The 19,012-nt window shown below is 34.6% G+C and overlaps 1 protein-coding gene across 1 annotated transcript in view; it reads left to right on the top strand.

Moving 5' to 3' along the window:
• Positions 1 to 14,477, top strand: part of LOC120340886 (chromosome transmission fidelity protein 18 homolog) — a 37,671-nt gene extending 23,194 nt beyond the window's left edge. The window contains exons 21-22 of the mRNA XM_039409272.2: positions 1,930 to 1,987; positions 13,751 to 14,477. Coding sequence (XP_039265206.2) covers positions 1,930 to 1,987; positions 13,751 to 13,872 — 180 coding nt within the window. The 3' untranslated portion in view covers positions 13,873 to 14,477. The remainder of the gene's footprint in view (positions 1 to 1,929; positions 1,988 to 13,750) is intronic.
• The last annotated feature ends 4,535 nt before the right edge of the window (positions 14,478 to 19,012 follow it).

The raw sequence follows: 19,012 nt of genomic DNA, 5'->3' as shown, positions 1-19,012 counted from the left end.
GCGAAAGGGCTCAATTGGGGCCGGGGTAAAATCGACACTGACTTATGTTGAAACAAAATATCGATCAAATCTGAAAAATTTGGAACCAATACTGTGACTCGTCATCTCTGAAATAGAGTTAAGAATCGATCTTTACTGCGGAATACGCATGCACATCTGTCTCTTCAAGTTTAAAGGTATTGTCAATTTTGTTTTAGTTTCCGAAAGCCGCGAAAAAAATTTTCCATGTCAAGTGAAGGGCCGTGATGGAAAAAGTTTGTGAAAAACACTGATGTACAGCATATTTCCAATGAATAACAATATGTTATGCATTTAGAAACTTGTTTAGTTAAAGAGAACAATTGGATTTATATTTTAGTCATTATGGAGTTTCACAAAATATGGAAGTCCTTTGTTTCTATGTTTAACGTAAAAGATCTTTTTTAACAATTTACATATGTCAACCGCAGTCTTCCGAAATGCGGTTTTAGCCCTGTTTTACGTCATAAGAAGTGAAGTATTTCAATAAATTTGTTTATATTGTCATCGTACCGAATCCCATATAGCGGAAGCCTGATTGTTTACACTCAAAATATATCGAAATGGAAAACCCAAAACGAAAACAACCTAGAACCCACAAGCGCACTTTTTTTCTACGTTAATAAGATTACCATAAAAACAATTCTCCTAGGCTCAGAATTTAACGCTGTTTTGGTGAGACCGACTGGTGAATCGAGCTCTAAATGTGCGATTTAAATATACCCCATACGTTGCTGAACGTGATGTAAAAACGTTTTATTAGGAGGTAATTTTCTGAAAAAAACGCTGCAACGCAATTTTCTAGCACACGCTTGAGTGCAAAACTGTTTAAAAATAGCGTAAAATATCAGATTTTTATCGTAACTCAAATGTATTGATGATACATTACATTCAAGGGGTTTCGATGACGTCGGTAGCCCGAACGCAATAATGGCAATGACCGCTCAACAACCTAATGATATCATTCACTAGTGTATGTATACTTATATATTGAAGTAACTCAATTAAAATGCACTGCTATTTATCACCAAAAGATTCAACTTCGTCTGGGTGCAAATTTTAAGCTGTTCAACCAGTGTAAACGCATTATCTCTTAATCCATATTATGGGGTAATTATGGTTTAAAGTAATTCCTGGGAATAAGTTTCTATAACTCGCAAATAACGAACCTCTGGGACGTTCAACGAAACTGATGTGTTTTGCAAGTGCAAAGGTTTCGAAAACAATTAGAATCGACTTCATAATACGACGAAACTTGTTTTTGTTTTTGCTGACTATGACGTCATGCTTTTTCGAAGAGACTTTCGTTGTATAGTTAGTTCTAGTTTTTCTTTTATTTGCTTAGTTTTGTGCAATGTAACAACCATAACTCGAGGTCCTCAAGGGATCTGAATCTTTTAATACCCCAACATATGATTCATTTTCCATAGTGCATTGTAAAATTACTTTGGAATATGTTTACTTATTGTTATCAAGCTGCTACGCGTTGGTTTTTTATTTATTTATTTGCTTTTTGAGGCATCTTCGCTTCCACCAAGGTTTGGCACACGCGTCGATTGATTTGATACTGGAGGAGCTAGTATTTTTTTCGGGACTGGAATCTTTCCGGTTCGTCGTTGTCTACCCATTTTATTACACCCAAGGCGATTGCTGTACTTCCCGATTTAGGTTGCTTATAAAGTTAAAATAATTTATGTTATTTTGCTTTTTTCAATTATTCTGTGTGTCGGATTTCTGATATTTGTGTTTAAAAAAACATCACACACTAAAAAATATTTTTATATATTTCGATTAAAATTTTTCAGTGCTTCATATGACCATCCATGCCCTGATTATCATTTTAATCAATTAATTTTTTTTAGTTCATTAATATACTGAGTACTGACCATAATCGGCTCTTCTTTTTTGCAGCCTGTAATGGATTTCTTCAGTCGATTCAAGAAAGTGAAAAAAGTGAGAACTAACGAAGGTTCGTTTTTATTTTGCTCCTTTGTAGATGGTAATGGTAACCTAACTATATGTGTAATGTGTAAACCCTTATGCTCACATTTAACGCCTAAACTATATGCAAAAAATTAGCTAGAATTCGATAAAGATCTAGATTCTAGAAGCTCAAATAACTTATTCACTAGAAAGCGGCAATCATAGTTATGTGGAGTGGAAACACTCTTTTACAATGCTAGATGTAGTCTAATTTGTGTGGCCGTTCGTCCGCGAGAGTCTCCTTAGTCGGGTACTAAATAAAATCCGGGGCAATTTAAGCACTTGATAACTTTTTTGACTAATGTATAGTTAGGACTTTGTTGTAAAAACCCTATCTTTGATTAAGCTACTCTTTCGTCGATGACTACACTGAGGGTTATTCATTACTGCCGTTGAAAGACAATACCACCCAGCACCCACCTTCTCAATACTAATTATGAGCGTGATCGACCTTGTAGCAAACATGGCCATGCCGCACCGAGTTTCAAACGGGCATTCTCTCGTAAATGTAATCCGGACCCGAAAAGGTCCTCACGATTTCAAAACCGGTTTTAGAGTAATTGTACAGTGTAAATATCATTTGTATAAATACAGTTTCAGCCCTCCTGCGTGGGGGGGGGGGGGGGGTCAGGTTTTCTGGACTCCAGCTTTGAAATCCCGTCAAAATCAAATATTTACAAAAAAGCGATGCTCAAATATATGGAAACGAAGGCCAAAACGAAGCTGTAGTTCACACGAAGTTTTAAAATAAATAACAGCCTTCTAGCGAAGAATACAATCTTTTGACTTTAATCATTTAAAATTTTAAAGCAATTGGTCCAGCAGTAAATGAGAAAAGCGATTTTTTTCATAACAGCAAGGAGGAAAATACAAGAAGAACAACAACATAATAACAAAACTACCCATATGTATACTTTGTGTCCAATAATGAAAACTTTATTGAATGTATGTCTTCTTTAACAGACTTTTAACAATGTTTGGTCAGCCAATTTTTATTTTTTAGTTTCTGAGGAAATTTTTAACTTCGATTATCAACATCATTGAAAGTCTGAAATTCCAACTCCCGACTACGGGAATTCAAAATTTCGATTCTCGACTCCGCCTCCCGATTTCGGGGAGTTTATGATTACGACAGAGTCTCCCACGAAGATATGTACAACAATAAATAATGTTGTATTCGGTATGAATATAACATATCGGTATGAATATAACCTATAACCTATCGGTATGACAAGTGCTCATGTGTATTCCGCGTGATTACAGTTCCGCCGGAAGTTATAGACAGCTTTTCAATTGCTTTTTGCCTCGTCATCTTTCTTTTTGAATGAGACTTGAGTTATAGAGACTCTGACCATCTTTGCTCGTAGAATTTCTGACAATTTATAGCATGATTTCACACAAAAGATTATTATAACACTGTATATGAGTAAATACTCATTCTTTATATACCATGTTTAGTATATGTTGCAACTTTATAGATACTATTCGTTCATGTGATTCCAGATTTAATTCAACAAGGATGTAATGAAATGAGTCCGTTTCCTACTTCCGCAACGAACTTTGACCCCTTTGGAACGTATTGTAATTGTCCGCTTTTCTCCAACCTCGCACGCACGAAAATATTTTTTTGTGGTTACACAATCGGGCTATTGAAACAATTAATCCTCTTCCGACTTCCGTATCGAACTTTGAACCTTTACCAAATTTGGTTTTATTTCAGTTTTACTTTGTATATCACAGGTATAACGATAAGGATATTATTATCTTAGGTAAACGGTGATTTTGTCTAAAATACTTCGCGGAATTCGAGGAGTCATCGATGAATATATGACATCTTTTATCTCTGAATACTACCTCATTGTATACAATGTTAAAAATTCTGGAAAATAAATGTTTTTTTGTAGTACTTTGTCCCAACAAACCTCAAATTGCGCAAATTGGTTTTGTCAGCGTTTGGTTAACAAACCACTGTATGACATTCTTAATCTAGAATTTTTTTTGCATTTGCCTTGTTTAATTGATATACTGTTGAGAACGCATGGTGTCTGTGAAAATAAAAATCATTTGTAGCGGTTCTGCGACCTCCCTCGTGTTACCCCTGTGCTACGCAATTCTTGTGCACATCGTAATTATTACCGAGGTGATCTGCCGTCCAACTGCGATTAAGGCTATTCCTACACACTTACTCATATAGTCTAGTTAATTTTCTCTATTTTTTTTAACTTTGTTGTTAGCATGTTACAGTGATTCAGGTGTTGTTAGCGGTTGAAATTGTATCCCCTCGACCCCAATACTAAGATGTGGTTGTCACCTTGATGTCATAAACAACGCTCTGATACTGATGGTATAATCGTTTCGAAATTTGTCATTTCTTATCTTGTTATATCTGACGTAAAAATGGAAACACAGTATAGAAACTTACTTTGAAAATTGAATTCACAATTTCGTTTCAGTGTCGCTTTTGAGAGGCTGTTGAAGTGTTTTTGATTGATCATATTATTTGGATACTTGCAGTTTCATTCGCAATGCATATGGCGGCTTATATGAACATCAATCCTACTCATAGGAAAAAATTATCTCCGTTGTATGATCGAAATGTACGTTTGTACATTTTATAGTACTCCCATAGTGTGTGTACCAGGTTAGGGTGAGGCCATAATTTTATTCCCATTTTCCGTATTTTAGTTTTATTGCGAGTTCGGCGACTGTCTGTGTTAGCCAAGCTGATTTACCCCTTTCCCATCGGTTTCATTCCCTTCACACAACTTCATGTAAAGTAGGCGAACAAAATTAGTTACCTCTATATTGGTACGCACACTTCTAGCGCGCTCTTTTTATTTTAAAAGGGTAAATTATCGCCATCACATTGGTAGTATGTGATTAGGCTAATCAGCCATATATGCTTAACCCCGACCACTCAAAACAACACTACAATGCTGTTCATTGTAAGCCACTTGATTCTACAAACTGATGGTCCGACTGTCAATGATTAATCGCATAGTGTTATTTTCTGTTGACAATCGGGTATTCGTTGTTGTGAATTTTTTTCATATTCTTATTGATTAATCGCATAGTGTTATTTTCTGTTGACAATCGGGTATTCGTTGTTGTGAATTTTTTTCATATTTTCATTGGCATTGTACAACTTCACATCAGAATGAGTGCTTTGCACCTTACTTTATGATGTCGATTTGACGGAAAAAAAAATTTTTTTTTTGCAGCATTCCTACTTGTAATACTATGAAATGTTAGTCCATTTGTTGTATTTTTTCGAAGCATTAGCTCACCTATTCTTTGATCTCTTCTGTCAAATCGCAATATTTCTCGTTTTTATTTTATCTCGCTTGTAAAGCGTTTGTCACACTTACAACCTTCATTGGGATTTTCCCTGAGCGATAAACTGGTTGTCAATTGTTAGTGATCTCATTTTAAGGCAAACTTTGTGCCGTGGTTAGGGATAGTTACCAGGTAGTTAAGAATGATGTAATTGTTTAGTTAGGGACTATCCGTGTTTATTTTTTACAATGGACCACTGAAAATGACTATACCTAGTTTTTCGTCATTGTGATGTAATAATGTATAATTATGTCATGTGAAATATGAATTGAGCTTCCGAATCTAGAAATGTCTTCCACGGCCAACATTTTATGTGTGTTTAAGCCAGATATCTCGATTGACCATCAATTCTTTATTTTGGTCTCAAGTTTATTTTTTCCAACCAGTAAAAAAGTTAAGTTTTACACAAAATACGAAGAGAAAAGATAACCACACATTTCAAATGGGTAAGGGAAGCCGCGAGGTACCAAAGCGACACCCAAGGATCTAATATCTAATTGAAAGTTCGAGAAGTATACTCTATAGAAAATTAATTAACTGGTTACATATGCTATCTATAATTTTTCCTCTTATATTGTAAGCTGGAAAATTAGACGAACGTTTACACGTCTTAATACAACCAAACGCACCAATCATGACTTCTCTATGATAAATCGAAATCCAACCTGATTACGCATGAGGCATTTTACGGCATTGTTAGTACCAACTCGATGCAACTTTAGTCACGCGTTTGAAATATTTGGACTAAGACGTGTGAATGATTTCATCTCTAGAAAATTACAATCTTTTAAAAAATGGTCCATAATTGAAATATTCCCCATGTTTGCCCGGATTATGGGATTTGTGACTCTTTACTTTGCTATCAATGCGGATAAGTCCTTCCATATTGAATTCTCCATTTTTTAATATGCCTCAAATATATTGTCCCCGTGATACCTACAGAATATTTCACAAGCTAAAATAAAATTGCGCAATTTGAATACGTAGGATTTTTTTCCAAAGCTAGTACAGAATAATGATCATGTTCGGCGGTGATAGAATAGAGATAATTATTATCCACCAAAGCATAAGTGGTAACCAAGTATTTATTTTTCTCAATTTTGGTTAGAAAATAAATTGCATTGCACACTATAACAGACTATTTCCCTGGTATCATATAACATTTGTATCTCAATTCAAAAGTGTACTTGACTGTTACGAACTACGGTTGGTCCTCAGTTATTTAAACATTTTTTAATTCAACAGGCATAAAAGGTTTTTTTCAATAATATTTACCCATGACAAGGTCACGAGAACTCAGAAGTGAAATAACTGTCCCAACTAAATTCCTGAATAATGTCATGAATTGTAAAAAAAAATTCACATTCGTCATATTTGATTTAGTCAGCATCGTGTTCACCCAAAATATTCACATTTTCATGTCGTCAGTTCTTAAATAGGGACCATATATAGCTCTTGCCGATAACTATCAGTAAAATATGTGTAAAAAGCACAAAATACACAATTTCTTTGTGACAAATACGTTTTACAATTCTAACAGCTGCGCCATTGTTCCTTTCTAGTTTGTGCAAACATTCCATTCCTGTAAAATGTTTATTGTCAAATTTAATTCGATCTCGCTGGGTGCTTAATATAAAAAATAAGTTGTTTTTTACATGCCATTTCCTTGGTAATAGACTAATAGTATAATTAATTGACTTCTTATATTATTAATTTTCCTTTGTCGCACTGAATTGCATCTCTGTAAATTTACCGCTTATTTTCAATAATGTTTATAATGCTCATAAAATACGTTCAAATTCAATCTTCATTCAACAATTATACATTGCCCAAGCATGTTTCGTGATAGGTTTTGATAATGAAAATGCGCTGTCAACACTGCGCCCGTAAATTGGCGTGCGTAATTATAGTATTTACGTTCTACAATAAAACAATTATTACATGAATTTTCTGCCCACGCAAATTATTAAAAAAATCCTTTCTCATCGATTGCGTAAGAAGCGGCGTTATATTTGACGCATTACGTAAATACGTCGTTACGCACGTTACGCAAATCATGTTTTCTTTGTCCTGCCTTTGACCTCCCACATTCCAATGGCTGTTTCTTCAGGGATGGTTTAGTAGCGACGATTATTCTGCAATTTGCGTCAATTATATGTTTGAAGCATCTACTTTAATTTATGAAGTAGTAAAGTTAGGAAACGGATCAAATAAATACGTGTAATTTGGGTTAAAAGTTGTTAACGAGCGTACTTCGTCAACTCGGCCACCTAACACAATTTCAAAAGACTTGAAATTTTCTCTTAACGCCTTAGTCGAATTTATCGTTTAATTGTTGCAAAACGGGTCCGACGCATAAATCAATCATTTTTATTGTATTCTCTCGTATATTAGATTTTTGGCCGATCGGACACGTGACGTATGGGTGTGGTTAACGCCTATAAACAAGTAATGAATGAAGACACACCTTGATATTTTATTTTGGTAGTGCCAATTTGCGTGGGTGCTGTTTGATCTTGAGCTGTCAAAATAGGTCATTCTACGTATCTACAATGTTTTTTAATTGTTAATTGTTAAAAATGGGGATAAAATTAGCGCATTTGTCAGTGGTCATAGAAACCAAAGAATGGGTGTGTATTCAAAAGTAGGTGTGCCCGATTAGCTGTTAGAGCCGATGTTGTGTTAATTTGTAACTAGTGTCAAAGGTCAACTGAGCGAGTACCAATTCCCTATATTAAAATTCGCTGTTTTTTTATCCCGAATCTTATTTTTAAATATAGGTACTAGCACGGTTACAAGGAAGAAGAGCTGCTGAAGATAGAATGTTTCCGTTCTCATTCTTAAGAGCAAAATTCAAATTTCATTTTTGCGCCTTTCTTGTCTTGTGTATAGTGTCGTCTCAGAAAATAATAATTCTGAAATACAATAATCACATTTCAAATTTTTAAAGACAACGCCCCGACCTTTTAATATGAATAAAAATGAAACGAACAATATAACCGAAAATTATAAATCATTTTTGGCAGATCTATCAAAATATCCAACCATGTTCTTGTGGGCGTGGTCCAGTTATTGTAACCAATAAGGTTTGGTCCTCTAAAATAACTTTCAACGAACAAGGTCGTCAAGAGGGATAAGGCATCAATGATATGTATTCATTATATACAGGGATGTTTCATATATTTTCCCCTGTTGCTATTAGCAACCATCTACCTAGCTGCCTGTTATGTGTATTTTGCTCACGGTTGTAATGATAAATGGAAGTCGTTAAAACTTTTAAAGCTAACTGTTGAGTGTTGACATACTGATGATAAATCCAGCCATTATATCGCAATACGTTATGCTCATAACAACCAAGATTGATATATTATGTCAGAAAAAAAGGGAATCCTCAAAATAGTGGTAGATTTTGTCTAGCGGCATACTCTCTAGTTTTTGTTTTTGACCGTGACTGTTGTCAGTGACAACAACAAAGTACGAAAAAAATAGCAATTTATGTGGCGCTCCACAAGTGTGTGTACCAATATGGAGGTAACTAATTTTGTTCGCCTACTTTACATCAAGTTGTGTAAAGGGACTGAAACCCATGAACAGGGGCTATATTCACTTGGCTAACACAGATAGTCCCCGAACTCGTAATAGAACTAAAATAAGGAAAATCGGAATAAAATTAGGGCCTAACCCTGACCTGGTACACACAGTACGGGAGTACCATTTATGGTTCGATGTCAGTATTCTATAGTTCATGATAAGAAGGTGTATAATTTTATGGATATGAAGCAGCTTTTTACATATATCAGTACTTGCTTGGCCCAAAGCTTCTTTCGGAGTGAAAACATCTCATAAACAGGAACTTTTCAAATAGTATTATTTCGTTTATAATAAATTCCTCACGATATCCCCGAAACGACACATAACATGGAAAATGTACCCAACCTGACTTGTAGCATAGATAACACGATCTGACTAGTATCCAACAGATCATTGTCAATTAATCACTTCAGAATGCGATTTATTTTAGTATATATAATTTCAGTTCAATTTTCAATCAACTTCTGATTTTGATTCACCAAATCCGTATACATAAATTGGACTTGAGTACACTCGAGTGAAATCACCATCTATGACTGTTGGAATAACGAATTGTTATTCTAAAAGATTACTATCTTCTATAACTACATGTGTATTTAGCAGTTACGGACATTTTAGTGCTAAATTTATGATATATAACGAGGACGGTCCGAATTTCCCAGAATAGAAAACAAATTTATTTATCGTAGATCTTTTATGGCATATTTGAATTCGAAATTGGTTTTCGGAAAAATTAGAGCGCAAACACGAGTTTTATGCGTTGTCTTATCGTAAAATAAATTTTTCCTGTCAGATGTGACCCAGGGGTATATAACAACTGATAATCATTAACTATGGTAGCGACTAGTGCTGCCCTCACTTTATGGTAATTAAAAAATGAATAAAATTGAAAAAAAAAATAATAAAAAAATCCTACCAGGCAAGACAGAATCAAAAATAATAATAAAAAACAGCTGCACATACGAGAGATATATTTTCACATTTATAATATTCCTTTATTACGTCAACAATTGCACTTGAAATTCCTGTTAAATGGCCACATAACATTTAAAATATTTATTTACCCTAAAACGAGTACAATTATTCCCACGCGGCAAAATTCCCACACGGTATAAAAGTTGTTCATGATCGCAATCAAAATTTCACAATTCGCAAGTCGATGTCCAATTGGCCCAGGTTCACGTGATTTTTCATTCTAATTGATTTCCATACTGGTCAGTCACCACTTTATCTCCAGATTACTTGCATCGTATTCTGTCAGAAAATAGAGCCAATCTCCCTAAGTTTTTTGAGGGTCATTTGTCAAAAACGACTAGTGGCCACACTGTAAATACATTCTTGGCATCTCGAGTGGTTAATGACGTCACACTAAGTACTAATTTAGTTCCAGAAATAACTAAAGGGTTCTGTATCATTGAATTTTGTGGTATTTATATTGTCCCCTGCAATGTGTTTATTGAGTAACCACATAGGGTTTTTCGTATCTTAAAACACTTCATTTGAAAATGAAATTGGTTTGAGTTAAAGAAATCTAAAGCTGGTCGTCTTGACATCTGCTCAGGATGGATCCTTGTTTTAAATTAAATTCTTATATACGACTTTTTTGCCAAACGCGAACAGAGAATATTTTTCCACATCGGATCTCGTACATGATGAAATAATCGCTGTACACACAATCAAAGATGGGCCAATGATGTAAAACCGGCGTTCATCATTGGATTATACTTGGTAGCGAAATATTCTTAATTACTGGTTTAAAATTAGAATAATTATATATACTATAGAAATTCTTGCATGGCTTCGTCTTGGCCACCTAATGTCGGATATCTTCGACCGCTATCGGATTTTCTTTCTAATGGCGGTGCCGGTTCATCTGTCAGCGCCATTGCCTCTGCTTCGAGCCATTTAACTCCCATAACAAATCGTTGATGGATCGCATGTTGATAGATATAGCGTTGCAAACTCTACGGGGTCAAAGTATCACTGGTTTAATGGTATTCCCTCATTTGTGGAAAATGCCCTGTTATTTTTTGAGTGATATATAGAAATTATATGAAATATTCCTTTAGCTAACGCATCGATAATCATCACTACCGTCTTTGAAACCATAAACCAGTAATAAATCGATTCAGAAGCTAGTTCGCTTTTTGGCGAACCAGTAAAGGTCAAACCTGCTGTTGATATCTTTGGGGGTTCCGACCTCTTAAGGCTGTTTGCGGCAAACTTGGCAATTTAAAGTAGGAATTCCGTATAAAAATTAATTTTTCACAAACACCGTTCGTCTCGCAGACTGTTCGTATGGTACTCATTGAGTCGTAGGAACGTCGCTCATTTTGGAGCGAGTTATTCGTATATATTTATTTTCACAACATTTTAACACCATGTACCTCGTTTACATCATGCGTATCATGATATGTTTGAAATTTCTTACATTCTCGCTGTTCGACCTGAGCCATAGGGTAACGAAGTTCATACTTTTCGATTTACACAGCGTAAAACCTCAAGCGAATGGGAATTCGCTGACTAGCATATGCGTGATTACCCATCTGTGTAACCTAAAATTTAGCTGCAAACGAGAAATGCCACAAAGGGTGTCCGCAATCTAAATCAATCAAAGTTTCTGGAATACTAAAAAAAGGTAGAAAGGTAAAATGGATTTATTGATTCATATCCACAGCATCTTAAATAAGAAACAATAAAACAGTTAAATAAATACAATGTGAAATGTTTAATCATATCCAGAGCAGGGATGTGAGGTCGATAAAAATATACAATCATAATCTACTCAGAGAGGAAATTTTTTTTGTCTAATCGTCCAGCTTATTGATGTTTCGACTCCGACCTCACGAGAAAATTAAATTTTGACACAAAAAAACTTTTCCGAATGCTCGGCTTCTGTAATAGACGGTTAGAGTCGTTTATTTAGTACACTTTTAAATTTTACCTTGGTTATAACCGCGAAAATTCCAACTTCCGACTGATGTTTAGAGTCCAGTTTGTAAGAAGGATTTGTATATGGTCGCAATAGGAATGTAAATGGCCTCTTCCGTAAAGGTTTATACTTCACTCATATGCTTTTTAAGTTTTATATGACACTTTCGAGGTAAAAAAAAAATTTCAATGTGTAACAATAAAATGGAATTCAGCTATATTTTTATTGCTTCCTTTAAATTAACCACTTACATATACAATAATAATTTTATAGTCGTCTACTGTGACAACCTATATCTTTATATGGTGTTATAGTCGAGATCGTAAATTGGTTATTTCATTTGCTTTTACTGGATATAATACATAAAAAATGTAACTGAAATTCTTTCCGTGCGAATAAGAAATTTTTGTTTAATGATTGTGATTCAAATTTAGACGTATGTGCACCATAATAAGGCGAACGATCTTACGAAATCAATTCAAAAATTCCCTTGTTTATACGTTCCCGGTGGATTTCTCGTGATTCGATTCTGCGAAATGTATCGCTTTTATGTATCAATGAAATGTTCATTTGTATTCCTACAAAATTGGTGGATCTACCTTTTAAATGAATTTTATAATGAATGCGTGGAATGGTTCACTTCGTCAGAAAATGAAAATTATTTCAAAAAATTCTTGCTCAAATAGAAAAAAAAATCGTTTCATTTGTCGCAAGAAACAGTTAAACAGCAAAGTTCATAAGAAACCCATTTCCCTTGCATTTTATGGAAATGTATATGCGTTTCTATGACGATAATACTATCAATATTAATAATATTTTGGTTTTCATCGTCGTTTCAATATAACAATATTTTTTAAGGTAATTTTTCATGACAATGAAACCTAACCAAAACCTCAAAATATACCTTTTTTCTTACAAGACTGATGATTTAATTGTTATACAGACAATATCAGTCCCAAAGGTAAACACATATGCACACATCTTATCAAATAGGCATGTGGGTATTTTAAATAAGACGTATGTTTATGTTAAATTTCGTCAAAATATTTTCAATTTTGCGTGGTTGTAGACGTGCGTCGCGCCGTGGCTTCGGTTACTTATTCACCTTGTCCCGCCGCCGGGTCACTTTCTCGAAAAAATCAGACATTTGCGTGCGAATCTGTGTTGATGCGGTAACACGCAGTTTTGTTTATCAGGACCTCCCGCTGTTTTTTCAGTTGTTATACCATTGGTTTCCGTCGTATGTTGTGGTATTATTATCAAGTATCCATATCACGACCATTTTCGAGGTATTTTTCAAATGCAATATAAGAGCGTATGTGCCACAATTACCAATCTGTATTTTTACTATTTTGACAACGACTGGGACTCAAATTGTAGTATTGCATACACACTACTAAAAACACGTTGAAAAAAATCGTAATTTTTTAGAATAACGCAATTAACAGTATGTTCGGGAGAGTTGACCGGAGTTTTTTTTTTTAAATTTGCATGTTGTCACTGTACTGTTCACAGTACCTGTCATGTTGGCTACACTGCAATGGCGATTTTCTAGCGCCAAATCAATATATTTTAAAATTTAAAAAAAAATGGTGTATTCAAACGAACCTTGGTAATTCAAAGCCCATCAGAACTATTTTTTGAGTTGTGATTGTTGTATATCAAAATCTAACATTGTTTAAAATGACACCCTGAATGCACGTCCGATATCGGTATCGCTACAGACCAACAAATGATATTTACACCGTATTTTGCAAGTTTCTTTTTATCAAATTTGTGAAATTCGTTGAAAATAGAGGACGCCACATGCTTGACTGTACATGATTTTACCATAAACTACTGCGCACCTAAAACACGATGTGATGGTAACGTTTCGTATTTGTTTTCCAGATAAACCTCGAGAACCTGCCATTCGTGACCCTGGAATCGGAAACAGTCAAATCTGGTATAAATTTAACGAAGGATTCTCAAACGCTGTTCGACAAACTGTATACATAAAAGACTTTTTGTGAAACTCAACTTCGTCAAACCGACGAATTGCCAATGAAGTTTTTGCCGACTTAGTGAACAAAGGATTAGCCGAAAAAAAAAGAAATGGAAAAAATATAGTTGCAAGTCATATATCAGCCTAGACCTGACTCGTTCGTGGTCTATAATCTATATTATATCTATAAAACACCATATGGCTATTGTCTATTATGATGAACGAACAGTTTCTTGTAAAACAATTTATAAATCAATTTGATCGTTCTCTTGTAAAAGGAACTATCATAATATCACAAACAAAAAAAATTAAAAAAATTTCGACTGTCCATATTTAGATAGTCTGGTCTGGAACACAGTTTTGCAAATAATAACACGCTAGGAAGGAATATTTTAAACATATTTTGGGTAAAATTTATAATTGTCCGAAGTTTATAAAAATCAATTTCGAATCCCGTTCAGAGCGAATTCGAATCGAATATACATTATCAGTAAATAATAAAGTTGAATTACGGTCTTATGACAACAAGTGTTAATTTCCATTTTGTCAATTTCATTTGGTCATCAAACACTTTCAGATTCTTCGGCCCTATTGATGCAAGTCTGTCAATTTTTTCATTTCAAATAAACTTGCAATGAATAATAAAGGTATATAGTTTTCATTTGGTCTTGTCAACAATTTTTAATTCGCGGTACTCCCTTAGTTTGTGTACCAGGTTAGGGTTAGGCCATGATTTTATTCATATATTTCTTTATTTTAGTTCTATTACGAGTTTGGTGACTGTCTGTGTTAGCCGAGTGAATATCCCCCCTGTGGCCTTGTCCATAGGTTTCAGTCGCTTTACATACCTTGATGTGAAGTAGGCTAACAAATTAAGTTATCTCCATATGGGTACAAACACTTCTGGAGCGCCCGCAGCATTGTAGTGAACGGCGTATAATTGGGCGTTTTTATCGCGGTTGCCTCCTCTGGTCGCTTGATCGGAGTCGTCCAAACAAGTCGCAAATCATCAACTACAAATCGGCAACTTCAAACTCCTAACAGAAAGTAGCATAATAATAAGGCACGAATTCGTCATTAAACCGCTCCCGCATGGGATTACTATTTGTCATTTCATCATTTGTGAGAAAGTATCCAATTATCAAATTTCTCAACTGGACAAAAATAGCCCATGACAAGTTTCAATGTGAACGGACGCGGTTTTCACCCAAAGGCGTGCTCCATGTTAAGGCTGAACATTCATTGGAAACAGAGTAATTGTGATAATTCACGGGTGTAGTACACTCTTATGACATTCCGAACATACGAAATTCGGTACAAGTCTTTTAACATATTGTTGACATGAAGGTGGACGTGACCGTATATTTTCGCATCGCCCTCGTATCAATTGATAACACGATAGTTTTTCCCTCTGGAACTCGTGCTTCTGTCACCCGCATTCTTAATTGTCGCCATCTTGAAAAGAGATTGTTTTAAGCCATATAAATATATGGTTCATTATTCATATTATTTAAAAGAATCCGCCGATTCGGATCAAGGAGAATAGATCAGGTATAAGATGAACACACCAAAGGCATTCCTGCGTGATCGGAAGTTTAACACGATAGCAAATTATGCATAGCGTATATTTCGAAATACTACCTTTAAAAACCAGCAAAGTCTTAGGTTTTAGGTCTGTTTCAGAATACCGGAACCTAGGGTTACATGGAGAAAAGTACTTTGGTTATCTAGGGTCAACGGATCCGGATGTAGGTTTGATCAAACCTCAACCCCACCCAAGCTCGTAAAGTGTTTGAGAATTGTTTACATAATTTAGTATGATACACACTAAATATTTGGCAAAACTCTTGTAGTTATAGCTTACATACCATCTTGTTTACTTTGTACATTGCACACTTTTAAATGGTGTTTTGATACGGCCCATCAACGAAAATCTTGATTTGATTTCACTCACATATCATGTATGGAAAAGTGACGGTCAATTTTAGGTTTATCATCGACCCATTTTCTAGGCCCGAGCAAAATTTGGTTTTGAGAAAAGTTAGTGAATGAAAATTGGGTTCAATTTAAGCTCTATTCGCAAACGGTTGTTGTAGCATTGTTTGGTGATTACGAAACTAAACAAAATTTTTATAGATGATGACCGATGTAAGAATCAGTTATAGTACGAATCGTGAGATTATAAGAACGGTCTTACATTCTTGGAAATGTATCATTGGTCTGGAATTCTATTTCGTACGTTTCCGGACGTAGAATATATGCCCGATGGATAAACCATACAGGCGAAGTTAATTTACAATTGAAACAAATGAAAATGCCAATATTACGGCCCAAATATTAAAATCTATAGATTGAGACTCCACCAGAGAGAGAGTATTCGAAAGTTGATAAAACAAAATTGGTTTATTCCGAAAATTAATTCATCGATATTACAAATAAAGATAGACCTGGCTGTTACGTCTTTCTGAAAATTTGTGGCGTTGCCAGAAGTTTGGTTTTATCAACTCGACGTTGTTCGTTTCAAGCTGAATGCGGTCAAATATTTTCACGCAAATACTTGAAATTCAGTTTAACCTCAAATAGGATGATACTAAATGATCGGAATGTAAAACTTGCTTGCTCAAACATCCTGCAGCACTTCACAGTCCTAATTAGTTTTAGTATTGTCGCTTTTACGTCACAACCCGACACCAACAACCTAAATAGAAACACCTGATACCAGTTTCGTCTAAGTATTGCACTCGAGTTTATTACAATGAGATCGTTGTATTCCCAGGAAAGTGACAACAAAGTGGTATTTTTTTTGTTAAATATTAGCCACTTGGTCAAGTGTTTTTCAACGCAAATGTGAATAGTTCATCATGCTGAGATTGATATAAATTTGAAAGTATTTATCTATATTCCATGCATGGTACTTTTTTAACTCCTGTTCGATATGTAATAGTTTCACTCCGGAAAACGGTATATAGGCTACACAGAGAAATACGCAAAATGATTCAAATTAACAGTTATTTTACTGTGATAGAACAAGTGGTGATTGGGGCTGGAAATAGTTAACCGTTTGACCGATTTCAGGTGGTTAACGGTTACGATTTATTTTGACCGTTAACTGACATCTCAGGTACAATTTGTTCATAAATAAAAAGTTTACTACAAATTTATCTCCCGTGTCGTTTGAATCTAAATAATATAACTAACTGTGTTGGTAAGCACCAAAAAAATTACAAAAATGATTGTAGTACGGTAATAAAGTAGAATCTCATTTTCAATGCGCCGTGATTTGTATTAATGAGAGTAATTGCGTCCCGAGTTTGAAAAGGAAGAAGATCCATATTTCCGAAGTACGCTACATATCTCTTGTAGTAGAGCGACCAAGGAACTATCTTGATCTGTAAATAATTTCGAGCGATACCAGGATAAGATCACGCGCATTGCTTCGGAACAATTTTAACCGATTAACGGTTAAATTATTTCCCCTAAATTCCCAGCCCTAGTGGTGACCAATCATGTTGCCTCGTCCATTCGTTTCTACTTTATGTTAAGCCAAATGAAGGTTATTCCGAGAAGCATTATGCTCGACACCCATTGTTATGAATTGTTATCTATTTTGCATCCTTTGATTTTCAGTTGCTAACATTAGAAGTACGTTTAGTTTCTATTTTCGTTTGATGTATAGTTAACAAACTTTAGAACTGTTTACAGTTTTCCTCAGCAATGAAATATGTTTAGAACGTTTATTTCTCACCTCTGGAAACCGAACGTAACAGTTTTTTTCCTTGTTTTCTACGGTATTTCAGTAGATATCTTATATGTTTCAAGACAAATTTCAAACTTTCACAGAATTGAAAAAATTCAATTCATCAATTGCTTAGACATTCTTCAATAAATAATATAATATCACTAGTAAAAAATTTTTAACAACAATGTATGAAAAAAAATCGCAACGTATAAAAATTTCAGGTATCAGTTTGCAGTGTTCCAATAAGCACAGGGATCCTGATCACCATCATGCAACGATCAAGCATTATTTCAATAAAGTGAATGGGAAGTGAAAGATGCAACTTTCTGAACGGATATATATGATTCAATCTCGTTTAGCATAGTTGCAAACTCCTTAAATTTGAAAAGAACAAACAACACTATCAAAATAAAATTATAATCGCAAGTTTCAACTCATCATGCATCATTGGAAATACTTTCCATCATGTAGAAAGCATTTCTCTTTCTAACGGTCTAACCCAAACCACGGGGTATTGTATTTCCCACAATCCTAATATGGATAATTTATGTAAAACACGAACAATGACTACTTTCTCTTGACAATAATATCATGTTAGTTCTCCCTAATAATAGCGACGTGGGCGACGTGTTTTGCGTGTTTTTTCGACGTTATCATTCCGCCGTGACGACGTTTTGGATTTTACGTATATGACTAAACAAAAGTATGTTCTCACGCAAAAATCACATCCTTCTTGATTAGAGTCATTCTTAACGGCTTATTTCGAAATTTATGACACAAATTCTTTCCACAAGAAAATGTTTCAGCAACAACATTTAAAGAATACCGTTATATCGGTGTTGGTTATAGACGGCTTTGGAATATCGTCACGAAATAGACAATTTCGAATATTTACAAGGTCGATATTCACAACTGGCTGTAAACTATATGAAAATGCTTCAATTTTGAGTAAACAAACTATTCTTGAATAAGCCGATGTTATCAATGAATTGTCATTTCAAGTTATCATTTATACTATATACTTGGTATCGACATAGAAAATAACAGATTAGTACATGCTTTGGTAATTATTAGTCATGTTCTATGGACAGGTTGAATTTTAATCAAGATAACAATTGTCAGAGACTGATACAGTGTTAAATTGTTTTTTATTAAGCTATGTTTCATGTCTGTCACTAGTCATCCATTTTTCAACTTTGACAGAGGAATTTTGTTAACAATAAATAAACGGTGTAATTTTTCGTGAAATATTTGGTATTTAGAAGTCTAATTTCCGATTTTTTAAAGATGTGGGCGGAAACCGGCTTGTTACTGTTTGGAAGAGTCGAATAAAATTGACAGCACTTCCTAAATTATTGATCCAACTTTCAACCCACTTAGAGAATTACTCTTACAATATTTCCCACAATAATTAATGTCTCATTCTTCA

Source organism: Styela clava, chromosome 14 (genome assembly GCF_964204865.1).
Source record: "Styela clava chromosome 14, kaStyClav1.hap1.2, whole genome shotgun sequence".
Lineage (NCBI taxonomy): Eukaryota > Metazoa > Chordata > Ascidiacea > Stolidobranchia > Styelidae > Styela > Styela clava.
The sequence above is the reverse complement of the archived record's forward strand: the minus strand, read 5'-3'. Positions and strand labels throughout refer to the sequence as shown.